The following is a 27736-nucleotide window of genomic DNA, read 5'->3' on the forward strand; positions in this document are numbered from 1 at the left end:
ACCTAAGCATTAAAAAGGTATGAAAAATAGATGGATTAATTCAGGTAATGTAGGTAAAGACTGCAATATCTTTCACATTTATATAGTCTCTTCAAATGTACGTGTATGAAGATTCACATTAAGCAATCCACTACAGTTTCAACTTTAGCCAAATAAACCCATACAATCTCATGCTTATTAACATAATAGCACTGATGTAACAGAGTAGAATTTGTACCTTAATATTTACAATCAGTAAAAAGAAAAAAGAAAAAAGCCTTTTCACAATAACACATCTGCTAGGAATTCTGCTAGGTAGAATTATACTTAATAATGCTTCTATACCACTGCATTAAATTGTTATACTAGTTATGCTACATACATGAGAGTGTTTCCCAAAGAAAATCCATTTTCATTGCACATTATGACTTATAAGTTACTTAGAAGAATGATATCCCTTCTTTTAATTATTTCAGTAAACATAATAATGGCATTGCTAACTACACCACAGAGTACTTTATTTTCCCAATTTTTTAGTAATATGAGCCTACTTGTAATTAAAGGCATGCTGCATTAATGATGCTGAAAGTCTCAGAGGGAAACATTTAATGTCCACCTCATAATATTATGCCAGAATTACATGCACAGAAGACTTTTTAATAATCTTTGTTTCTTAATTTAGTTTTGATTGACTATGAAATCCAGAGGAGTACTCTAGGGCTCAAATTTCTACTGTCATCAGCACTTCTGCTCCATAAATTGTACAAACACAGATGACTTCTTCCGTCTGTAGGCTTCTTTTCAAAGCTTCTGTTTAACCTATCCAGAAAATTAGCTGCAGGCTGCAGATAATTGCAGATAATTTTACCATTTTTAAGCCACTGGGGTGTTGAATTGGGCTGTGACAGCCAAATTTGTCTAAACACAAAGAGCAAATCATATTTTTATGTTGTCATTTCAGCTTTATACGCATGTTCATAACAATCTCAGTTCTGTATGCAAACTACAGCAGCAGCCACTAGGGGTTTCCTAGGTAAGTATCTGAGAGGGGTTTCTTTTCGAACCAGGGACTAGTAATGGAATTAAAAGTTATATTAATAAGGGTTAGATTCGAGCAAATCAATCACCTCTCAGGAAGGGGAGGTATGTAGCTGTGCTGCTCAAGCTGATAGCTGAGTAGGAAGAGAGAAGGAAATATTACACTGGCAAATTATGTTTATTAAAATTAAAATGGTGTCTGTTTGAAGCAGTGTTAGTGGGGATAGATTAGTGGGCAGAGTGCAAGTGGTGCAATCAAAAGGTACAAAACCAATGTAATTGCTTCATGTATGATATCAGCGCAGTGTATGTGGTGAGTGTATGTGTCCATGCATACAACATCCTAAATGTGTGTGTGATTGGACCCGAACACTTTCAAGAGTACTGGGGGTTGAAACTGATGCCATAAGCCATTCAAAAGTTAAGTTTCCCAGAATAGACCTGTTTGTCACAGAGTAATAGTGATCTCCATACAGATAATATACAGGCAAACAAATATATTTAGTAGGTTATATCAATTTACAGTAAACTTATTTATAAGAACTCCTTAATTTCCCAGAGCTAAATTATTAGCTAGAATTATACAAATTTCTTATTGCTTTACTGATATCATCATAATAAAATGAACCATGAATAACATCATATATATGATTTATACTTCAAAACTACATTTTCCTATCAAGGAATAATAGTTTTCAACAGAAATTAACATTCTACTGAAAGAACATTTATTTTATATATAAATGTAAGAAAAAAGAAGTCCTCTACAAGCTGAAAATTTCTTCCAACATTAAGAATCTCCTAGGATCTGACCTGGCAAACCTTTATGCATACAGCTTTACTCAGGTGTAATGTTTTGACACATACATAGTGCCTAGTTCTTCACAGCTGGCACAACTATTTACTAAGTGCAACATTTTCACAATTGGTCTCTAATTTTAAGAAGACCAGATGCAGAAAGCCTGACTTAAGACCCTTGGGCATGATTTTTAGAAGTGCTGGGCACCTGCAAATCTAATTAAAGTCACAGGAAAATGCAGATTCTCAACACCTCTGAAAAATCAGACCCTAGCTAATGGTGTTTCTTTTAATTCTGCCCATAAATACAGCTGTGAACATTTATGGCTCATGATAACGAAGCATTAAGTAGCAATGCTTAGAGCTGTGCATACTTCCCTGAAAACACTGTCAATGCACCTTCCCCCACCTTAAACCTGCAATTGTTTAAGTATTCTAATTGTAGACTTCTACTGGGCAAGGATGCCTAATTACACCACATTATGATGGTTTCATGATGTGAACACACTAAAATCAAGCCACCAAACTCTTTTTCACAAATAACCCATGCAAACACACCCAGTTGAAAGGTTAGTGCACTAGAAGCTTGATACTGCTTTCATTTAAGTCCACTGTAAGCACTGCCATTGATTTCAAGTGAAAAAGCATTGGGTTCTAACTAAATGAACCACTTATCCTACAGCTTAATGTGTTTTAATGAAGATTGCCTATTTCTTCTTGCTTTGTTTCTCAGAAGCCTTTCACATTTACGAACTCATAATATTATGTGGCTTTGCCTGGATCTTCACTGAATTGGGGATTTCCACTTTGCATCTGCCTATTACAGAAACACATCCTGAAACTATACAGGAAAGGAGCATTGAAAAGTTTGCCTTACCATTGCACAGAAGGTCTCGGGAGGATCTCCACATGTTATATCAGGGGGATCCAGGGTCACTTTCACATATTTGATCATGTCTCTGGCTTCTGGCTGACAGGCCATGTAATCCCAAATTTTGCCTTCTTCAGTGTAAATCTGAGTCTTACACACGTCATAATGTCCCCACACTGAAGGATAATGCTGCATCACTGAAGATACAGTAACCCAAAGGGCATGAAGTGACAGGAATCTTGACAAATACATCTCTAAATCCTTTGAAATTGCCTTGATAATTATAACCAGTATTGATTTAAGGACAGTCTATAGATTATAAATATATGTACATGTATATTTACGTATGTATCTTATAAAAGAGATTCCACAACTGAACGTGAAACATTAGAATATGGTACTTGCTTTACTAAGTTGAAGACTTTGGTAGAAGCCTAACATATTCAAAACAACAGCTTTTCACCGAAATCTGAAGCTTGTCCTTGGTCTTATAATGTGTCTATCAGGGCTTTTTGTAAAAGATGTCTGAGAGCAGATAATAATTTAGCAAAGTTGTAGGTCTTCACTTGTACTGTCGATAACCCCGAGTGATCCTCCGTGTTCAAAGCTCACAAGAGATACCCAGACGCACTGATAAATCAGCATCTGAAGCAAAAGGATGAGTGTCTACAGCCTGGTGTCTGTTTCCCATCAATCATTCTTTTCTTCTGGCACCAACACCCTTTTAGAAACAATAAGAGTAAGAGTTATTGTCCAAGAATCAATGCATTATGAAATATATGATATGTTGACATTTTGGAGGTCTGATGCAATATAAAGCAAATTGATGTAATATAGATAACCTTTACAGTGGGTGCTTTGCTAGAATGAACAAACTACCAAAATCATTCACAGTGAAAAGTATTTCAACTTGAAGGATTTAACTCTTCTCTAACAAAGACAGATTTATAACATTTCAGGTGAGCTACAGGTTTTTGCTTTAAAAATGACATTTCCATCTTGGCAAAACCTGAAAGGCAAACAACAGAACTTAAACATTTCTCATATTTTATAACCAATGAGGTGGGGGAAACCTAAACCACCAAGGAGATCAGCAGAGCGGATCTTTTATTACAGTGACAAAGATGACAACTACCGTTGTGTGCTTTTTGTCTCTTGGAACGAGGACCTCAGAGAGCTCAAAATGCCCCATATGCTTCTATGCTTTTGTTAGCTTAATAAGAGAGTTATTAGGAGCACACATCTGTCTGTTTGGATTTTCTCATTAGTACTGGAAAAGCTTTGCTCCTTTTTTTAAAATTGCAGTTAATGATAAAGATAACAACTGGCTCACCTGTAGCTTATTATATTAACAATTTCCCTTTCAACATTGGTCCCATGTTTTCTTAATTATTTTAACATATCTACCTCTTGTTTATTTCTGTAACAGAAATACTCTCCAAACAGTTCTTTATGTTGTTGTAAGATGTAAAATACCAGGACATAAAATCATAAACCCTAAAAACAACATGATACAAATTCAAAAGTCACTTATATAGGTCAATGTAGTTTTCTCTAATTTTGCAGTCAATCCTGTTCCAATTGAAGATATTGAAAGTTTGGCCACTGACTTCAATGGGAATAGGATTAGCCCCTTTGTGAAAAGAAGGATGCATTCAACAACTACTGGACTTTTCAACTCTTTAGCTGACTCTTACAATCTAAACAACCTCTTAAATTTCATGTTTACAGACAACTATAAATCATAATGTTGCATAACTTAATTAATGTCTGTAGTCTAATATTCTAGTTAGTATGATGAATCTTCCTATGCCATAAAAATATGAAAGGTTCCATTACATACACCTTGTTTTAGAATACACATTTTCAAGAAAGAGCAAAAGTTGTCTTCAAAGCAATTTCACAAACGGGTTCACTATATTTAAATACTGCACCATCTTAAACTGAAATAAGCCACACACACTATGAAATGCCAACAGATGGCTGAAGTGTGTTTCCATAGCAAAGTAATTTACAATAATTGCCTTATGGACGCAAGTGCAATTTTTCATTATATTCATTTCATAAAATGTTATCATAGAGCAGTGATTTGTGATGTATTCTATTGGAAAGTGTGTTGAATATCTGAATTTTTATGTAACAATAATTAGCTATTTGCCTAAATACATGTAAACTTCAAGTCTGAATTTGCTACAAAACCAGAAACTTCAGATACTTTACAAAAATTAAATACATTTTAAATCGGATCATTAACCATTACCACGGCTTTTTTAACAACCGTCCATTATGCCTGTTTTCACTGGCAATACTTAACTTGTTATTTTGGAATTAATTACAGAAAAAAAAACCACAGCTCAAATACAAAGGTCAACATCTATAAGTAAGGAATTGACCTGAAAAAAACATTCTTTGTTTCTAAATAAAAACTTACAAAGTGTCTTAAATGATCATGACAAATCAGTGCATATTCAGTACTGAAGAATGAGAAAAACTATTTTGAGCTTGGGCAAAGCTGGTATATCTAGTGAGTGAATGTTATGTTACTGTATAGAAATAACAATTTACTATGTTTAAACAGCCTTACAATTTAGCCTTTTTCATTTAGTCAGAAATATACTCTTTTTTTAATGCTTTCTTTGGTAGTTTTTCTTTTCCTCTATATCCTGCTGTCACTGTCAATCTACAAATAAGTGGGACTAGATAGGGCTGTAAACAGATGTATTAACTGGAATTGAGAATATAGCTATTGAGAATGAAGGTGAAGCTAGCCATTATCTCAACACCCACTGTGCTACAGTGCTCACTATATAACCAATTCTCATTAAAGAAAGTCAGCCTCATAATGATGGTCATTACACAGAATTACAGACTATAACATTGATCAAATTTAGCGCACTGACAAGGAAAAAGTGCAGAGGAGTGCAACATATGTTAGAATTGGGAAGATATAGGACTGAGTGACGGACATTCCTGACAAGAAGCGGCCAATTACAGCTTAAATTTCTGGCACATAACCAGTTGTGATTAATAGTCTTCCATTATATTACAGATATATTATTAATGTATTAAAAATGTCAGGCTTTGGCAAGAACTAATATGGCATGGTTCACTTACTCTGCAGTATCTTCTTTTAATGAGCTCCCATTGACATAGAGAAAGATATTGACCAAAGCACATTAAATATCATATGCTATGGGTCACTGAGGCTTTTATAATAGAGCTACACGGTTTGTCTTTATTATATTTATGCCTGCAGTGTCGTTCATTATGTGCATTCTAGTTCCTGGTTGTCTATTCCCAAACATATCTAATTTTTAAAAAAATTACCTCGCAAAAATTATTTTAAAATTACATTTCTGAACTTTAAAACAATACCAATTGTAGCTCTAAACCACACGGCAAACTGTGGGTAATATAAACCAAATTTGTTTTCATGAATACACTTACATTTGGGCCTATGGAGTAAAATGCACCAAACATAATAACTGACGCATTTCTTGTGCCCAAATCCTCTGTACCCTGTAGTCCTCTCTTCAGCAACTGACCACGCGTTCTGCTGTGTTAAACTGAAACAATCCATAAGGTCTGACATACAGAGACTGACATCTTCACTTACTGAAGGAAAGGCAACTACAAAACTACTGGAAAAATTGATTATGCTAGCTGTATTCAGTAAAATGGTGGCACATGGTATACTGGAGCTAATCTTTCTTGGCAATAACTGTATTAATTGTAGAACATTTAGGCCCTTGAATTTTCACATGTGCCTTAACTCCTACCATCTGAAAAACAGCAGGCATTCCCTGGGCAACTGTGGAGCAACAATGCTTAAATCCCTAATGTCTCTGCTTTCTTCCAAACCATTCCTCTGTATGTAAAGAAGTGGATATATACCACATATAATAAATTCATGTATACCTCTGTATCAGCAATTCTACATGAAGAGCATTAGTTGACCAAGACTAAAATTGCCTATAAATGTGGCCTTACACACATGAATTTGTTTCCAGGTGGCTACACTTGAATCAGTCCAGCCTCACACAGCATTTTAATTATGTAGTCTGCTCAGTTACCCTCCCCACCCCGCTCCCCACCCCAACTCCAACCAAAAAGTATATTCTAGCAGTAATTAATTATGGTAAAAGAAGCTGTCAATTCTTATTAGGATATGGTAGTAAACACAGATCCTTGTAACTGTTTTGGTCACTGTGAATATTTCCCTCCTCCCACACACACTATGATAATTTTCTCATTATAAAAATTGTCACTAGCAGCTTAGCATTCACTGTGTTACAGAAGTCTCTTGGTGAGAACTTGCTGTACTTACATTATAGATTTTTTCCAAAAAACTCAGTTATGCAGTGGATTTCATAAAATGGCAGCTAGTGATCATTTCTTGTACAGACCATGAATTTGATATACACATTTTTGCAGCACATGAATTAGAAAGAAAGGTGAATAATCAGTTATCTGATAACATATTCCAGTATCTGCTGGTGTAAGAAATAACATTTAGATGTATAAAAAAAACCTCAGTCAATGGCAGATGTGTATAATAGTAGGAATATATAAAATATTTTAAAGTGAAATCTATTGTAATTTTGCATCTACAATCAGAGTACATTAATACTTCCTAAAAAATACAAGTAAAGGTGATTTTTGGCTGCTTTGGTTATAATTTCTAAATTACTTTTTTCAAGATGAATAAAATATGGTGTATACCACAAGATACAACTGGTAACTGATATATATTTTCACTGTTACCACTTATGAAACTTGGCATACAGTGATATACTGGCATACTGTGATATATTAAATCTGAGCATTTCATAAATGCAGCTATTCATCCATGCAAATTAAATATGTTCATGTGTTTAATTATATTACATCCTATCTTTGATTAAATGTAGTACCTTCTGAAAAATTCTTAGGATATTTCAAAATCAGTACTAATACTAGAAGAACTTCACATTCTTTTTCTATTAAATAGTTAAATAAATTTGATGAAAATGGAAAGATTTTCTTCTCTCTTTTAGGAGAAAGGAGTAATAAGACTTCTGAGATCTATTAACAGAAGACAACAGAATATGAAGTTCTACAAATAAAACTAGGGATTCTGAAATACCCTACAAAATTTTAGGTTGCCCGAAATCTTTCTTTGTCCTGTAAAATAGCACATGAACATTACCACTTACACTGTATCACCAACATTCAGCATGGAATGAAAATACTTCAGAAACTTTCATTTAAAAGGCTTCATTTTTAACTGCTGTAAGTTTTTAATATAAAACCTTTGTAATTTTTTAACCGTCTCTTATTGGTTAAGTCAACTTTGAAGCACAAATTGCATTGTTTTGCAATTGTTATGCACTTAAGATGATCAAAATGGTTTACAGAAATAAGATTCCTAACAGAAAAAGTAACAGGCTCTTGTCAAAAACTACTCACAGATCATCTATTGTGTAGTGATAGTAAAGTCTTCAGATTGTGGCGTGAACTCAATATAACTTTCTGAAGCTGCTAAAATTATATTAAGGACTTAACATTGGAAAAAACAAAACAAAACTAAAAGAACCCGGATTTTGTTTTGTGCTGTTGCCAAATTCTGTACCTCTAATCAGAAAGTTGGTTCCACTCCTTAGCAGTGCCACCGTGGTGCATGGCAGATGACAAGGAACAGGAAAGATCAGGCTACTGCCATTAATTGGTGAAAAATGTGAGGGAAACATCCTTTAAAGCACCAACAGTCATCTTTGATTTTTTTCCATGTAGACTAAAAAAATGTGAAGTCTTACCTAGGCTACAGCGTCTAAACGTTGGGCTGCATTATGCTTGAGACAAAACTGTAAATTGCTCCCTCTTTAAAAGCATCTGTACCAATTATTTAATTCACTTCCTCTTTTCACGTCTTTGCAAAAATTAGGCTGAATCTTAGTGCACAAAATATTGAAAAGCTTAATGCACAGCAATATAAATGTGTTCATTAAAGCCAACAAACATACAAACTTTAGGAGAGACTACAGGACCATTCATTTTATTGGTCTCAGCTATTCAGCATGTAGTAAATCATTTGGTTTTTGTCTGAATGATTTTTCATTTATTTTTTGAATGATCATGTAAACTGCTTGTAATTTCTGATACGAAGCAGGGAATTATTCCTAGTTGAATAAGTGAACTGTCAGTTCCATGGGGATTGGGGTTATTCTACAAACCATCAATTCCACTCTTTTTTATTGGATTTCTGATAATATTTTTCTGCAGAAAAATCTTTATTCATAGACTGCAAACTGTTTGAAGCAAATGACCCCCTTTTGGCAGAATCCTTCTGAATTCACTTCAAAAACTCTTTCATTCCTTCCATTGCCAGTTTGTTGGCTCTTATTTAATACTCTTTTCATTTTAAAAAAATAGGAAGTTATAACCAATCATTTCCACAGTTCTGTAAAATCCTGATGTGATTCAGGGTTTTGGTTTGGTTTGTTTTTTTTTTTTTTTTTTTTTTGCTTCCCTGTTTGAAGTTAATGCCCTTTATCTTTTTTTTTAAGTGCACAGCTGATTTCCATGCCGGGAAACTGATGAGAACAGATTGCAGGTTTGTAAGTGAACCAAAATGTAATTCGATGTTTGAGGTAGGAGGGTAGCCCATTTGGAAAACAATCCACAGAGGAGTTTCAATGGCATGACAATGTATCAGAAATAGATTAATCGACTTGTAGGTTGGGGGAAGGGGCGGGACCAATACCTGTGTCTATAGGTGCCCATTCAGGATGCAAAAACAAACAGAGCAATCGCCTGCTCTTTTAACAAAAATGCCTTTGAAATACGCGCTAGTAATTTTCCTCCCTGTGCAAAGCACAGGGGCAATGTGCTTGGAAACCCGACACAGAAATTTGCTCCCCAGCGAGGAGCTCACAGCAACAGCAGAGGGCGCAGTTTCTATTTGTATAGAAATTCCACCCCCCACCCTCCTGCTAAATCTCTTAATTGGCTACGTGGGGTCCAATAAAATGGCAATAGCTCCACCTGATCCATGTAGATCTGTACCGACGGGGAGACCCATAGCGGTATTCAAACTAAACCCCCAGAGAGGCAGAATTACCACTGCATGCAATTCTCCCTACATACCCATCTCCCATCCGCTAGGACCAAACCCAGGGACACATACCACTCCACCATCGCCCGGCCGGTACCAGCCCTCTGCCCAGCGCACCGCGCGGGGGGCGGGATTCCCACAAGCCAGCTTCCAAGACCCAGCGTGTGCAGCCACCGCGCCAGCACCCAGGGGCTGCGGGCAGCCAAGTTTTTCAAAGCCACGTCCAGCTTGCCCAGCCCCAACTCTTCCCCCTAGCCAGCCACGCCAAGCGCTCCCGAGGGGCTGGGCAGAGTTCCTCTCCCGCCCGCAGCCATGGCTCCTGCCCGCCGGTTTCACCGGGCTGGCAGGCAGCAGCGGTTCGCTAGCGAGGCGGGGAAGAAGGAGCCGTACTCACCATGTGGAGCAATCCCTCTCGTTAGAGCGGGGAGGAGAGCGGACACCGCGCTGCCTGGGACCTTCCCAGCCTCATCCCCCTCCGGCAGCGGGAGCATGGGAGCCAGGGGCGCACGGGTGGGAGGCTGCTCCGCCCGCTGTGCCCCGTCCCCCGGCCGTGGGGAGCCTGGCAGGCGTGTGCCGCACGCCCAACAAAAGTTCCTGGTGACGCCGAAGAGTTCAAGGGCTGGAGAAGAGCAGCCCCCGCCAGCCGGCAGGTCGGAGCCCCCTTCTCCGCCCCTGCCCCGGGACCTGTAGACTGCCCTGGAGCTGCCCCGCGGAGCTCGCTCGGGGGCGAAGGGGGAGGAACTCCTCCGGCTCCACTGCAAAGCTCGGCGACCGGCAGATCAGAGAAGGGGAGCCAGGACCGACGCTCCCCCTGGAACAAGTCAGCAGCAGCCGCTCAGGGTTGCCTGCCAGCCCCGCTGCACCGCCGGGTCTCCAGTCTGCCCGAGCCACTTCTTTGCCTTAAACTTTTACTGGGGCTCCGGGAAGCTGCAGGACGTTCCCTGCCTCTCCGCGACAAGACGCGCTGCGAAGGCTGCGCTCCTGGCTGGCCCCAGCTTTCGTTTTATTTTAGATGAAGCCGTGGAAGGTACTTGGAGGGGACATAAATCACGACAGTTAGCACTGGCGCCGAGAAGATCCTCTCCTACCAGTTTCGCCGAAGCTTCCTCCGCGCATTCCTCTGCTCAAGTCAGAAGTATCACTGCATACAGCGTTGATGGCAGGGAGATGAGACACATGGAAAGTCTATCCGATGAAATATACATGCCAGCGATTCTTCTGGATTGGAAATCTCCCGTGGCCCCCCCCCCCCCCCCCAGCGCTCGTGCTGACCCTGCACTGCAAAAGGAGCTCTCAAACTTAAGGGCAGGACACTATTAAGGGGAATGAAACCTCAGAGAGGTGGCAGGGACGTTTCACTTAAAAGCAATCTTCTCCTGCAACTGCCAGCAAGTAGAGGGATTGCAAACCTTATACCACCTCCAGACCTGAGCGCGCCGAGCGGTCCTAAAGCCGTTTAGATCTCCATCTCTCTCTCCCGCATCTCCACACTTGCCACTTGCACAAGTCCCTTATTAACTCATGACACCGATTATCTCTCCTGCTGCATTCCCCCCTTGCACCTCCCTTTTTGTTCCTTAGAAAAAGCCTTTAAGATCTTGGGCTTAAACGACACCAGAGCCTCAGCCTTCAATTAGAAATGGACTGAAGGGTCAGGGTACAAGTTGGATCTTGCCAATTTTTGGCCCAGCCTTCCAAATTCCACCCCTTAAATGAAGAACAAGCCTAGCTGTTCCATTTGCAACAAATACCCCAGACCCTGAGACATCCCACCTCAGTTGCATTGCCAAACTCTGGATCCATCAGGTGGGTCCTGCTGGATCCTGGCAGTTTTTAACCCCATCTACTTAAGTTTCATGCCTGAACAAAAAACATGTTTAGCTGCTATTAGTGCACCTTAAAAACACAGACCCTGAACTCACCAGTACAACAGTACCACAAAACTCAGGTTCAGCATCTGGATCCTGGCAAAATTTGGTCATAAAACAAGACATTGAAGGACCACAAAACATCCTGGTACAAGAAAGACAGAAAAACTATAATTTGGCACCCATCACCTTTTACTGGGTCTGCATACTCTCCAGTTTTACCACCTACATTTAGGTCATTTGCAGCTTCTCCTAATCTGTCAACATAATCCAGCTCCCAACCCACACCCATCCCTACATCTGGCAACTGAATCTGGCTGAATCCAAGAGCCAGATTGGAGGTCTGTTACATATGGAACTCTCAAGAATTGGACTTTTTCTGGCATAACAGGAGCAGCTAAACATTCTCTATTTGGGCAAGGACCCAGCAGGGCTTCAAGACTTTTTGTGAAGGAGTCAGGAAGAGCCCTGCTGCAGCTAGAATGATTGCATTTTTCCTTATTTAAAGCATCAGCTGAAGGCAAACCTGAGGCTGCATAAAGTATAGTTCTTTGTCAAAATCGCATGCAAGTTGTGATTGCGATAGGACAGCAGGTGAAATCCAGAGGTTTGGACTCATTTTCCCTTTGAGTTTTTATATTTGTTAGAACTAGAAGCTCAAACTAAATGTGACTGAAGACCCACAATCAAAAAGAAAATGTTTGCATAAACAACAGTGAAACAAAACTGCTGAGTTTCACACAGCTCCACTGTGAATAGTGCCTAACACAATAACCATATCTACTGAGACTGTGGAACTCATTGCCACAAGACATCAACACCAGAGTTTAGCAGGATTCAAAAGAAGATGAGACGTTTATATATGGATAGCAAGAAAATACCTGGAGTTCTAATAAAAAATATGGGGGGAAAACCTAACCCCCCTAAAAGCTTTGGGCGTATATAAATGTGCAAACTTTAGGGCTTAAACCAACTTCTAATTATAGGGGGATAGGATGAAACTTCCCTGCAGATTAGGTTATCTCATAATTGCCCACAGTAGGGTTTCTTACATCTTGCTCTGAAGCCTTTGGTACTGGCTACTGTCAGACAGGATACAGTAGAACCTCAGAGTTATAAACACCAGAGTTACAAACTGACCAGTCAATCACACACCACGTTTGGAACTGGAAGTACACAATCAGACTGCAGCAGAGACAACAATAACAACAAAAAAGCAAATACAGTACTGTTAACATAAACTACTAAAAATAAAGGGAAAGCAGAATTTTCCTTCTGCAGAGTCAAGTTTCAAAGCTGTATTAAACCAATGTTCAGTTGTAAACTTTTGAAAGAACAACCATAATGTTCTGTTCAGAGTTACAAACATTCCAAAGCTACAGCCTCCATTCCCGAGGTGTTCATCACTCTTAGGTTTTACTGTACTGAACTAATTAGACCACTGGCCTGACCTAGTATGGCACTTTTAGTAGGGTATTTATCCACGGCAATGACCTAACTGCAACACCACAAACCTTGAGTACAAAAGCACTATCCCAGTTTGCAAACCTTTCAGGGAAACTAGGCTGAGTTTGGAATTTGTAACAAAACCCTAATCAAGTTTTGCATGATTTCAGGCTGTGTTGTGGCCATTGCACACATCTCTAAATGTCATCCATTATGAATCTCCCATTACCTGAGCTATCCTGTGTCTTTGTCACGAAGGAAACTGTAAAGGCATTGTATTGGTGGTATTCCCCGTGTCCAGTTACCTACAACTCTCCCAGTGGGATGGAGCCAAGAGAGTTACTGTGCCTGAAAGTATTTAGGGACACTGGGAATTTTGTTGTCTGAAAAATAGCATTTAAATCTATCAGTATTTGAAGCCCAAAGCTCCATGAAAGAATTAGACATGGTGTGCCAGTTTGCCTGTCCTCCTTCACACTGGAGGAGGGATGATGCCCGACTGGCCCACTGCATGATGGCAACTGTTGCATACATTTTGGGCTTGATCCGCCCCTCCCCCACACCGTGCAACCTCAACATCCACAGAAATCAATGAGAACTGAGAGCACTCAGCACTTTATAGGAGGTGTGAGCAGCTTAGAGGGGCAAGCCCTTTGTTGGAAGAATGGCTCAGGTCCTAGGGTCCTTTGTGCAGTGCAACTTTCTACTCCACACCCTGCTTTGCACACGCAATTCCACTGCATTGAGCACACGCTGCTAACTCTCCAACTGGCAGCTGAAATAGACTTTTTTGAATAAAGTAGCAGACAGACTGTGTGCGAGAGAGCAGGAGGATGGTTGCTAACCTGCCCCCCCACCCCCCCAACCACCCAGCTATAGTTGAGGCAAAGGGTGCAAATCTCCAAACAGGAGCAGATTTCCCCAAGGGCAGAGCTGGCCTGTCTGCTTTCTCATTGCTTTGCCCACAGTAGTTTAACCTCCAATACAGTCAATCGATCAGTGATGATTTGAATGTTGATCTGGACTTGCACCTTTACTACCTCCAGCTGCTTCATTTTTAGCTCCCAGTGGAAGAGGAATGTTTGAAAAATTGCACTGGAGATACGTGAGCAAAATCAAGAGGTTACTGCATTCAGTAGGAAAGGCACAAACCCCTAAAACTGTTCAGTGAAACAGCAGAACAGACAACACTCAAAAAGACATTTACCACTGCCACCACAGGGGCAGGGGACGGAAAGATATACCTCACCTGTGCCTGTGGAAACCTCCATCACACGGGTATGCTTTATAAAAAGTTTGCTCTGAGAAAGGATAGATGACAGAATGACAAATGCTGGAGGCCACAAGTGCCTTCTGTGGAATAGGGCTCCCATCTTTGCTACCATTGCCAGAGCTGACCAATGTTAACAATGCTGGGAAATTTTAGTGGAAAAGGCACAGAGTGATATTGAAAGCCTTCGAGCCAATGTGTAGCTTAATCTATCTGACCAGCTGGGAGTATGGTATTGCACTGATGCACAATACATAAAGAAGTACGCGAATCTGACATTTTACTCCTTCCTGTATTTTCATGCAGTTTGATAATGACTATTTCCCCTTAGGGGGAAGGAGATCTTTCCCAATCTTGTTTCAGGGATGAGAGTTTCTGTGTGCAGGACATCTTGGGGTGAGATCTCTACATTGGGTACATACAAACCCAAAGAAAGGCTGTCTAATAAACCTTATTTTTCATTCCAGTCCCATTGTTTCTCATTGGGACAGCATGGAACATTATTATTGATTTCTAGGGTTTGGATAGAAAATGAACCATTTCAGACCTATTGGAAGGAATGATTTTTATTCTTATGCAGTTCACTGGAGAATAAGGTCCAAGGAATTCCATAAATTAAACTTTTAGAGAAATGGAGAAATCAAGCTCAGTGTACAAAGGGTTAATATTAAGTATCAAATTTTTGATCCAAAAAGACATATAAAGATTTGGTTTCTACTCCCAGAATATTAATGAAAAAGTGTCTTATTCTAATAATAAACACTGGAACCCTGCAGTATCCAGTTACAAACACATGACACTACGTACAAAGACTGGACAATTTTTCAGATTTTGCTTTAGCAGTTTGTTTTCCAGTGAATGTTAACATTTTCTGTATGTATTGCAACAATTAATAAAATGCCACATGCCTATAATTGCAAAAATCAAATCCCAAATATACATACATGTGTCTTCTAAAGTGGCATTCCTGTACTATACTTGACCTAAGCAAAGTGGTAGCGTGTATTCTATTTTCTATCTGGGGTGGTTTGGTGTCTCATCTCACCACAGATAGAAAACAGAATACATGCGACCACTTTGTTTAACTCATGTGTAGTATAGGAATGCCACTTTCAATGGGGAGCATGGATCAGCGTTCACATCACACTCCCCATCAGTACCCGACCAAAGCTAGGGAAGCTAATGATCCAACCAGCAGACCAGATTCTGTGATGAATCCTGGTGCCACCTGACGCAAGTTGCGCATATACTAAGAAGAAGGTGTCTCAACAAATATTCCATTAATCTGTTTTTCTTTTAAAAGAGAGAATTCACTCTTCAATTCATCTTTAAAAAAAACCCCCAAAACAGTCAACCATCATTTAAAAAAAAAAAAAAAAAAGATCATGCTTGGAACACAATCTTTGTAACTAAAACAGGATATAAATCGAGGAATTGTAGCCCATACTGTGCACCTGCATAGAGGAGTAAAGAGATATAAGACAGTCCTTTGTCTACTGGGCCACGTATCTGCTAGGTGGGGAAGAAACAGCCTCCACAGAGCCTCACCTCACCTCCTGGACAGGTTGGTGGGAAGTGGACAAGTAGTGGCTCCATCCTTCCCATGCGCAGGCCCAACTGTACCAGGGATGAATGGTATTATGCTATGTGCAGGGCTTATCCTTCCCTTCTCTGGAATTAGGGGCAATCAGGAAGCAGACAGACAATCTGCTTTCCAGTCTGCTGCTAGGTAAATGAATTCTGTGCTGCCTCATATACGGAGGTTGTGCCAAACCACAGTCTACCTTATTATTTTGAAAGTGAAAAAAGTTCTTAGTTGATGAAACTTTGATCTTTCACCCAGGTGGCTTTCTTCTGAGTCTACATTTCTAATACTATTTATTGCTCTATTTTAGTAATTATTTATATAATTATATACACGTACACACATTATTTTTAACCCTAATATGAAAGGCAACACAAGAATAAAGGAAAATAACCCTGCTAAAGATATCCAATGATTTAACTCCATTTCAACATGCTTGTGCCTGATGGGACAGAAATACTCTATGGCTTCGTCTACACTAAAAATATTTTACTGGTCTAGTTCTTTGGGTATAGCTATACCAGCAGAGCCCACCAACGTAGATGCAGCTTATGCTGACAGAAGGCATTTTTCTGTTGGCACAGTAGCACCACTTCCCCAAACTACATTGGCGATACTGATAGAAGCACTCATCTTGGCCTAATTTTTTTTTTACTTTTAGCAAAAATGGCTCAGCCATTTCTTAGAACAAGGTTAGGGGAAAATACATTGTTTTCCCATGTTAAAAAATTCTTACAACTGTACAGTCGAGAAACTAGCACTTCCATGCTTTGGAGCATCCTTTGACATTTGGCCGGGTGTTTGCCCTAGCATCTGGGATGTACCTTTTCCTTACCAGCCGTGGCTGGACCATGGTTTAACTTCAGTTTCTGAAACAGAGCGGACTGCAGTTTTTTTCTGTCTACATCTGCAGCTAAACTATGCTGAACCCCAGTTCAGCTGCACAAATCACTGAAATCTGTTGTTGCCAATGGATCATCTTTCTAGTGTAGACCAAGCCTATGACTACTGAAAAACTAGTGAAATAGTGACATTACAAGAGACATGAAACCTGAACTGCTGAAAGAGAAAGGGATTTTTAACTGTTAAAAAAAAAAATCAAGCAAAAACCAGTTTTAATTACTATCTATTTAACAGAAATGAATGTTTTGGATAAAGGATGTCTTTGTTAAAGATTCCACTTCCTTATCCCTTTCAATTAAGATATAAGTGCTGAGAAATGCTCGAGAACCCCATACAGTTCCCCAACAAAACTAGGAAAGGCTTGACATTCCTAAGGTAAAACCCCACTAAAAACAAAACCTTTCCTGGCCTTCTTTATGCATCCTAAAAGCGCACCGGCCCAATTTTCCATGCTATATTTAAGCGATGCACGTGGACCAAAACCTGTTAATTGAGAGAAAACATGGTTTGACAGCAAGGATGGTCTTGTGGTTAAGGCACTGGACTGATCATCAAGAGATCTTGATTCACCCATTGCTTACAGTCACAGGCATGCTGTCTGACCTTGGCCAAGTCACATGAGGGAAGATTGTGAAAGACCTTAAGTGCCTCTTTTGAAAATCTCTTCATTAGTCTCCTTGTGCCCCAATTCACCAGTTGCAAAATAGAGGGGACAATATTTCTGTTCTCTAGTCTTGTGTGTCTTGTCTATTTAGCCACTAATTTTGCACTGAGCTTCATGCTATCAGACCTCTATACCTGTGTGGCACCTCACTAAAGTTAATGGGGCTCCAAGAGCAGTGCAGTACAAATTTGGGACCTCACATTGTCATAGAGATTATCCACATTTTTCATACAAAAAGTTGTTGTTGTTTTTTAAAATGGCCTTTTTAAAAAACAAATTTTTTGTGAATAATTGTCATCTTTAGTGAAATTCTGTTTTTGTGACATTTTCCATGGACTTTCCTATTCAACATTTTATCAACATAACCAAAATCTTTTTTTAACATTATTTAAATTTTTCATTTACTGAAAAAACAATTTTCAGAAAAAATGTGTTTTTCTAATCAAGTTTTCAATAATGATTTTGATAAAAATTCAACAACATATTGATAAATATTTTGACTAAAAGTATTGTGATTTTTTTCCCCAAAAACCAGAAAATGGATCAGTTTTGAACCCTGCAAAAGAAAGTTTCAATCTTTTGAAATATTTTGTGAAATTGTTTTTCAATCAGCTGTAACTGCAAGTTCGTTAGGGTGTGGATTGTCTCTTATTATGTGTTTGTACACTGCCTAGTACAATGAGATTCTGATCTAAATTGGAGCATCTAAGTGCTACTGTAATATACATAATAAGTAATAGTAATTGAACAGGTCCCTCTGTCACCTGGTGTCTTTTGAGTGTAAATGGCATCCACAGCATCTTTCCTTATTCTAATTAGCACTTTTCAATTAAAATGTCCTAAACTTACTTTATCATACTGATAGCTAGCTAAAAACCAAGAATTTAACTGCCAAGTCAAACTCAGAAATATTGGAATATAATAAGATTTGCATTTCCCATTTCTTTTTAAGAATTCTTTAAAAACATTTATGTTATGTATGGAAAGAATTAAAAGCAGAAGTGGACTTAGTAATGTTAGGTATTTACACATGCACAGGACATGGACATAACTTGATAGTAACAGATCTTTATTTGAATCAGATCATACTTTTAACATAAAATTTAAAAATTTAAAAAAATGTTTTTCGTTGTTCTATTTGTGATAAATTGTTTTTCTTTCATTAAAAAAACTCAGTGTCACCAGTGGGTTATAACACCGTGGTAGGGTGGGATAAGAACATCAGAAGAATCAGTGGTAGCCACTATTTGAAACAGTTTTACTCAATAAATAAATAAATTTAGTAGTGGAGAGGCTGGATTAAGAAGAGAGGTTTTGTTAATTTCTGAGAGGGGTTATGGAATTGCTTTAGACAGAAATACATAATACTCATTTAGCTTTTGTAGGTCTGCATAATATTTTGTCAATTAACCATTATTTTTGATTTGTGATATACCATTACAAACCAGTAAAGGGCAGCACTAACCAACTGTTTTAAGTCACTAAAAAAAAAATAAATGATTGTTTTCAAGTTTTAAATAATGTATACATCTATAGTTTGACTGGATTTACAATTAATTTAGTGTCTTGCCATCTTAGTGCTGAATATCTATTTTAAGAGTCTTCTATAATCCTTAAACAGAAAAACTAAGGCTACAAATGAGCAGTTTAGTTATAATTAACTTTTGTTAAGGGCATTTCAGTTAGTGATGAGTTGAAGCTCTCTTATTAAGACAGAGTGGTCACTTTAATTGCTTTATTAGATTATGACATAAAATCTACACAGTAAAACCGTACAATGGTTTAGATAGGACAAAAAGAAAAGGAGTACTTGTGGTACCTTAGAGACTAACAAATTTATTTGAGCATAAGCTTTCATGAGCAACAGCTCATGCTCAAATAAATTTATTAGTCTCTAAGGTGCTACAAGTACTCTTTTTCTTTTTGCGAATACAAACTAACACGGCTGCTACTCTGAAACCCGTCATTAGATAGGACAGTAACTCATAATCTGAAACATCTGAAGACTAAATGTGTTTGAAATGTTGCTGGTAATCTTTATTTGCAAATAAACTGGTAAATTAGATTAGTGTAATTGTCTTTGAGTCTAACTTCAAGTAGCTTTTTTTTTTTTTTTTTTTTTTTTTAGAAATAACATGATTTGTACGAACTAGACATTGCATATACTGTAGAATACACACGTGCACTCTCGAACATGAATTACATTGTAAAGAATTTTCATTAGTCCTTCCATATTTTATTCATGTTTGTAAATGATGTAATGAATTGGTGTGAACTTTTTTAAAATGCTGTTTTCTTTACCCCGATGTCTGAGAGGGAATAATGAATTAAATATACAGAATTGTGATAAGAAATATCTTTTGGAAGACAAAAAGTGGCTCTTCTTCCATGTAAATTTAATAAATTCTTTTAACACAGGCATATAAGGAAAGAGGCCCTTGGTTCTAACACAAGGAGGGCTGTTTTGTTTTGTTTGTAATTTTAGGTTCTTCATAATTAGCTATACCTATTTAATTGTAAAAATAATAAATATGTACCATTCTAAAAATCAAAAACGTACCATTTGAAAGATTTGTCATGAGGGTAAAATGTTGAGATATAGAAGTCCTATTAGAGCCTTAAGTGCATATATGGGATAGTCCCCATATAAAAGACACATCAGATATTAGATTGATACTGTATTACACTTGGCAGGAAAAAAAGCCAAGAAGAAGTGATCAAGTCTATGGCTGCTATCTACTTTCAAACTGCTTTCAGTAATATTACATTGTAGCACAGTTTCTTTTACAACCAACAATATTTTATTCTATCACTGGAAAAAATGTTATTAGAACTGAAGAACAAAAAGTTATTGTGGTTCTGTTCATGTATACTAAACACTCACACGCTTTCATTCTTACTTTTTCTTTTCATGTTGTCCTTTGTAGCTTTAGGAAACCCAATCATTTTGAGGTAGAACCACATAGTCAGCATTGTCCCCAAATATGGAGAGTAAAAGATACAGCACCTCAGAACCCCACAGCCAGTTCTGACTCAAATAATTTCTACTAAGCCTTTGGATGGCACGCCACAGATTAGCATTTTAGACACATGATAAAGATTAGTGTAAAGCCCAACCACAAGTCAAGCCATTGCCTATTAATCCAAAACGTTCTACTTTAACTGCAGAAGTTCTGGCATATAACAGACTTATGAGTAATTATTATTATTATGTCTGTTGTGAACACAAGAAATACAGCATTCACTGCATACCCACTCTCCCACTGAAGTCAGTAGGAACTTTTGATACTTGGTGAATAAAAGCTTATTTTTTCTTACCTTTTATGTCTAAAACATTTAAATTAAAAGCGAGTTCACATCATGCAGTAAATTTGTACTTACAACTTTTTGCAGCAATATTTCTCAACTGATTTGCCCAATTTAGTATTTTCAGTGGTATTTCTGTAGTAGTTTTTTTCTGATTCTTTATTGGCATTTCCTTCTAGGAATACTAAAACCAGATTATAGCCCCTGAATCTGCAGCTAAGGTGACCCTCCACAAACAGATCCGCCACTGGCCAGGTAGGTGAAGGGCACCTGGATTTCCAGGAAGAAACTGTGGATCCAGGGAGCACAGGTCAGAGGGAAATGCATTAACCCATCCGAGTCCCTGGAAAATCCATATTAAAGTTATATAGCCTTAACATGAGGCTGTAGGGGCAGCTGCCAGTGGAGTATGCCTGGCAGTATGGGTCTAATGGAGTTGCATTCCTCAGTCTTGGAGTATGAGCAGAGTCCCAAAAAGTGGCTCAGGCACATGAACTCTACACCATGGGGGGTCGGGGGAGGGAAGATCCACAAGGTCTGTAGGCAGGCCCCTCCTCGCCTTAATTTATATGGAAAGCCAACCCCCCACCTCAGAAGAAGATTATGGGACAAGCTGAGAGGAATGGTGCTGATTTGGGTTTTCCCATGAGAATGGTTGATCTGGCCCTTTATTATTTTCTTTCCCCCCCCCTTTTTTTTTTTAAAAAATACACACACAGGGCCATGCATTTACTAGCCAAAAACATCAGGATTTCTAGCTTGCTTTAGTTTGTAAATTCAATATAACAGACCGGGAATAAAAGATATTAAAAAAGAAGCTAAAATGATGTTGTAATAAAAATATTTAATGAGTTGTGTATAATCTGTCAATAGTGGAGCGATGAATGGACACCTGGAATGACACTAACAGAGGTTAGATTTTCTCAGGCAGAAATGGCAAGGAAATGCAACCAGCAGACTGCCTCATTACAGTATTCACTCATTTGAATGATACTAGAAATTTTCAGGTCACAGTATAAAACAAATTCTTTCTTAAGTGGCTCATGTGAAACTTTTCTCTCAAGTCCGCAGGCATCTTCTCTATACAGAATACCAGCAAAATCTACAACAGAAATCTGCCATGCAGTATGGAGGAGAGGAGAAGTTTGCTTTAAAGGGTGAAATGTATCCCTCTCCATATAAAGCCATATTAAAAAGGGAAATATAGTGAGGATTAACATGGGGAAGCATCAACTCCCAAAAAGCATGGATAAACTATGGGATTTCACTCCAGCCTCATGTTGGGTTCTGTTCCAGCCTAGGAGTTTCCCCAACATAATCCCTTCACAGGAATCCCTGACCACTGTCTTAGTGCAAGAGTGATCACCCCCATAAGAGGGTACAGATGGCTTGGAAGGACCTGCATGTTGCTTCTTTGCCAGTCCCTCTCACCTAATGCGAGAGTACTACATAGTTTTAATGGTGTGAAGGGCCTTCAGTGACCGTGTCAATTCCATGCTAGTGCCACAGTCAGTTACAAAGAGAGCAAAGTGCTCAGTTTCAAATGTGAACCATGGTAAAAGTTCTTCTTGCAACAAATTATTTGAATTTAATCATGTGTTCAAACTTCATTTACATTCTAAACTACAGTTCAGTTCTTAACACATATTAGATCATGAAACTCATCCTTGGAGGAAGTAAAGCGGTAGTAGTTCTTTGGAAGGTTTAAAAGAAGTTCCTATAGAATTTCCCCAAGACTTCTGATATTAAATTAAAATGGTGACATTTTCTGACCCACTGATGGACAGATTATGGTCTGTGAAGGGAGTATTTTCAGATTCCCAAGCCAGAGAGACCATGTCAAAAATTCTAGAACGAGTAAACCAACAGAGACAATAAATGGAACTGAACTGAAGGTCCAGACTGGTATTTAAGTTTCATATTTATACTCTCACAGGAAAGATATTAGCCTGAAGTTTGATCAGTAATATGCAGAGATCTATTATTGTTATGTTATATCATTATTATTTATTTCCATTACATTAACAGTGTGGTACACTACCTGAATACATAGCTGAAAAGGCAATCTGAACTCCCATTACCCAAATGGTTCAAATCTCCTAGGGAACTTTCTGTTTTCTAAGAGCTTGGTTTCACTTCCACTGACCATGAGTGATGGATTGGGTCCCAAGAGACTAGAATTTAAAATTGCTATCTTCTTTGCCAGGACTGTGACAGACTTAGAAACAACAAGGAGTCCTGAGAGCTCCGTTTTCTAGATATGCAACTCTAAAGTGCTTTCAAGAGTAGTTTCTGTGGTTGAGGACTTACTTTGCCAAGCCTGAGTTCTTTGCTTTCCTGCCACAATGTCACCACAAGGGTTAAACTTGAAGCTCAGATTGCCCACAGCTCTGAGGAAGTGTGTGTAAGCAACCAGGGGGCTTGGGAGGCCTCAGACACCAATTTCAGGGCCTAGGATGGCTTGGTGGCAGCACCCCACCTTCCAAAGAGGAATGTCAGACAGGAAGCCTGAGCCCTAGAGTGTGCCATGTAAACCCAGAACTAGAAATGTGACTCAATTCCATCTAGGCATAATTGGTATGGAAGCATATGGGGCCAGTGACTGGGTCCACCTGTAGCAGACTACTGATTGTACAGGGGGGTATTGGACCAGGTTATAACAAAGGCATCATTAACTGTAGAGGTTTATGGGTTAGCCATAATTAATAAAAGAGAAAAGTGAAAGGACCTGTAGAAGAGAAATGACCAATCAGAATTTAATTTTGCTTAGAATCGTGCATTATACATAAACATTTAAAGAGAAAGGTTTTGAAACAGGATTTTTGGAAAATAAGAGAAAGAACTAAATGCCAAGGGCAGGGCTACATCCAGCATTCATTGAAGTCAATGCCAAAACTACCAATAATTTCAATACATGCAGACCCCGTATTTGTCTCTTTTGAGACCCAACTTCCACATTTCAGTGGATCTACTGTCACATTTTATTTAATATTTGAAGCTTTGTTTTCAGATCTGGGGCCAGATCTTCACCTAGTGTAAACTGGACAATGGTATTTACATTAATACCATTTACACCAAGTGAGAATATGGCCTTTAGTTTCCATATCTCCTTTGTTACAAAAATGGTCAATTCATACCAGATTCAACACATGAGTGTTCGCAGTAATTTTTTAGTGTTGATCATGTGTATCTTTCTGGTTGTCCAGTCCATAATGACCGTCTTAGTCATCCCCCCCCCCCCCAAAAAAAATAACAATAGTGATTAAATTATGTGAGGAACAAACAGTTGCTAGCTGAAACTGCAGAGCCCAAAGAGCTTAGCCAACATATGTGGGAACATTAACTAAAATATTGTTCCCCATTTTTCATAGTCTATATCTTATTATTCAAACCACAAATTGCATCCAGAACAGTAATACCATGTGGTTGACTTATATATATTACAACATTATTCTATGCATTATTTATACAGCACCATAAATATACTTTTTTATTAAACATTTGTATCTATTTAGCACCATGGATGCGAATGGTGCTTTACATATCCAGTAGATACACAGTTCCTGACCTGTTTAGAATCTAAAGGGATCACATCAAGACAAAACACTATGGGAAATAATAGGTAATTGTGGTGGGGGGTGAGGGGGGGGGGAAAGGAGAAAATATAGTGCAGGAGAAGAGACTACCCAGAATAAGCTTAAGGGATTGTTTGGGTGGCATAGTATATATTGTAGCCATGATCCTGAAAGCACTTATGCTTGTGGGTAACTTATTACAGTAAATTAATGTTAGTGGTTTTTATAATCATATTTAAATGGAATTGAATGTACAAGATACTTAAAATCAGACCTTTGGCAATGGGAATTGCAGCTTTTTGAGTCAAGTCATATCACAAATCAACGTCTAAGGTTCCTTTTACTTTTGAGAAACTTGACCCACATACTCTGAAATGGCTGCCTATCCCTCTCCCATTTTGTATAAGAAATTCCCATTGAAGCTTTGGGATCTGAAATAGTTAAAAGAAAACTGGCCCCATTTTGCTCAGCCCAGCAGTCTGAGAGTTCAAAAGATAAGCATTTCTCAGCATGAATAACCTGAAATGTGTTTTAAAATAAAGTCATTAAAAACATTGTTTCCCAATACATTTCACAGCTTATTCGTGCTGAGCAGTGCAGAAATTGTGAGAAAATGCAAGTAAGTGCCATTTCATCACTGGACCATCTTTGAAATTGTGATTAGAGTCTGGTAATGAATAATAAACAATCTGTAGCTGAAACTGTATGATCTAAGCATATATATGACCAGAAAGTGTGATCTCATATGGTAATTATGACAGTTAATATCCAAAACAATAGTGCCAGAATGAATACCTGCACAGTATAAGCCATTTCTATTGTGCATTCTCATGCACACAAGGTCTTGAACTTAATATTATAGGGAAATCAAGATACCTCTAACTGATGAAAATAATAAGTAAGATCTTTGGGGCAAGGACTGTCTGTGTTGTGTGTTTATACAGAGCCTAGCAACTGGGCCCTCATTGTGCTATAACAATACAAATAGTCATAATTTATGCAGTACTGGAATCCATTTATTGATTTATGGATCCCAAATCTTAAATCATAATCCATCTGATATCCCCATCTGTAGGATTTTGCAGGCCAGATTCTCCTCTCCCACCTGCAGTGGGGAGCGCGAGAAAGATCCTCACAGTGGATCGGAAAGAACTTTCCCTCATATTTGTGAATTAGTCAACAGAGATATAAAACCACATGTATAAGGATAGCTCTTTAGTATTTCCATGACAGAAGGGACTTGGCCCAACACACGGGGAACCCTCAGGTGGTAAAGCACCACGATAGCAATCCCAATGCCATCATCCTCACCTCCAATATTCTGGAAGAGGGGGTATGGTCAGGAAAAGGACAGCATACATGGGTGACCGTGTATCCTGGTGATCCCTGGCCAGCAGAATGGCTTTTGTGGCAGTTACTTTAATTTTCACTGAGTACTGAGCTAACACTCAGATGGCTTCAGGATGTTGGGGGTGCGCATTTGTGACTCTAAGCCATTGCTGTGCCAAGTAAACCTCAGACATCTCTCCAGAGCCGAACCTCTACGTCCTATTATCCCCTAACCTAAGCCAGCTAATCACCATTATTTATTAATTAATTTTCTGAAATCACTCTGATTATTAAATCACTACTGCATGTTAGCACCCATTATTTTTTATAAACCCATTGCAGGCTCCCATGCATGATAGATAAATTGTATTAGCTCCAGCTCATATGAAATATTTATAAATATTATGGAAAGGGCTCACTTTCTGAGCATAGTTATTAGAAATTTTAGATTATGGAGGATTGCAAATGGTCAATTATATAAAATTATGAGAATACAGACAAAACTAAAGCTCATGTTTTCACTTGGAGACATACACACACAACTTAGATTCCAACTGGGTTCAAGAAGAGTGACATATTTTATGTTTCTTAATTATCTTTATTTCCCAATTGTATTGTTGTTATAAAGGCTCAATTACTATATACCAATGAGAGAATAATAAGATGTAGAGATACTCCTTTTTCAGATGAAAGTTTCACACTCTTTCTTACATAGTCAGAATATAAACTCATAAAGGACAGATGATTTCAGGATTTACTTTGTTCTACTCAGAGCCACTTAAGAGTCTGGGCAAAATACATTTACTAAATACAAAAACAAGACAGGGCCAAAATGCATCCCTTTTATCTTAGTTCTCAATCCAGGTTCTTATATTGTGCCCATCACCATCATATCTGAGCACTTTGGAGGCAATAGGGTGACACCATGGATGGATTTGGTCGAATACGATTAAACATTTCTAATTGGGGAGATTTTCTAAGGCAAAAAGGAATGTTAGGTACCCAACTCCCATTGAATGTGATTAACAAACACCAAAAGAAGCCAGTGATACTGAGGAGACTACTGCTTCATTGTTAGCTCATTGAGTTATAGAGTGAAGGGAGACATAACAGAATGACACAAAAGACAGAGGGGGGTATTTTCAAAAGTGCTCATCCCCTGGCCGAAGCTTGCCCTCATTGAAATCAATGAAAAGTTTTACTATTGACGTCAATGGGAGCAGAATTGGGCCAATGCTGGGTGTTTTTAAAATCCCACCACTCAGATGTACAAGCTCATTGGTGTTGCCATCAGTGAATAAAAACTCCACACCTGGTCACAGTTTAAAGTCCTTCTCCAAAGCTCATTCAAATTGAGGAGAATCTCTTCATCAACTTCAATGAGCTTTGAACCAGCCCCTCTCTGAATGGCTGCAACTTCATTAATTTTTTTTACATTTTAAATGCCTGTTCCAGTTACCATTCTACTGTGATTACTTTCTTGAACAATGGCCATAACATTGCAAGCCTTGGGCAGGAATGGAATTTGCCTCCCATCTTCTCCATCCCTCCACCCCCGTATGGCCAGAGTTGCCCCCTCAAAATGCAGAAGTCACATTTACGCCTATGCTTATGTATTGAGAGGAGACTATAACTTAAACAACAAAAAATTTGGACCAAGTCAGCATAGCTCCATCAATTTACAACAGCTGAGGATCTGATCCTTTTATATTCAAAAGGCAAACACATGGGAGTACTTTGTAAACACTAGTGACACCACATTTTGTTCTTAAACGTTGTCCCTAGGTTGATGAAAAGCACCAAGGGTCTGAATCCTCTTTTTGGTGTGGCTTCAGCTTAAAAAAAACCCCAGAACTTATGTAGGTAATAGAGATTTTGACTGCAAGCATTTGAGGCAGCATTTAGCCTTTTCATGTGTAGAGCATGACTGTAATTTTTCATGTATTTTAATTTTATAGTCAGTGATTCTGCAATACAGCAAGTAAGGGCCCAATCCAATGCCCATTGCAGT

General features: G+C 38.5%; 1 protein-coding gene across 7 annotated transcripts in view; it reads right to left on the reverse strand.

The window, feature by feature from the left end:
- NTNG1 (netrin G1) overlaps nucleotides 1–27736 on the reverse strand; it is a 262932-nt gene that overhangs the window by 184294 nt on the left and 50902 nt on the right. For 3 of the 7 annotated variants that reach the window (XM_043520971.1, XM_043520969.1, XM_043520974.1), the window contains exon 3: nucleotides 2693–3407. In XM_043520971.1, coding sequence (XP_043376906.1) covers nucleotides 2693–2938 — 246 coding nt within the window. In that variant the 5' untranslated portion in view covers nucleotides 2939–3407. Of the gene's footprint in view, nucleotides 1–2692; nucleotides 3408–10173; nucleotides 11985–27736 lie in introns of those variants that run through there. The other 4 variants (XM_007055213.3, XM_007055212.3, XM_043520970.1 and 1 more) reach the window with 3 other exon arrangements.

The sequence above is a fragment of the Chelonia mydas genome, chromosome 8, assembly GCF_015237465.2.
Source record: "Chelonia mydas isolate rCheMyd1 chromosome 8, rCheMyd1.pri.v2, whole genome shotgun sequence".
NCBI lineage: Eukaryota > Metazoa > Chordata > Testudines > Cheloniidae > Chelonia > Chelonia mydas.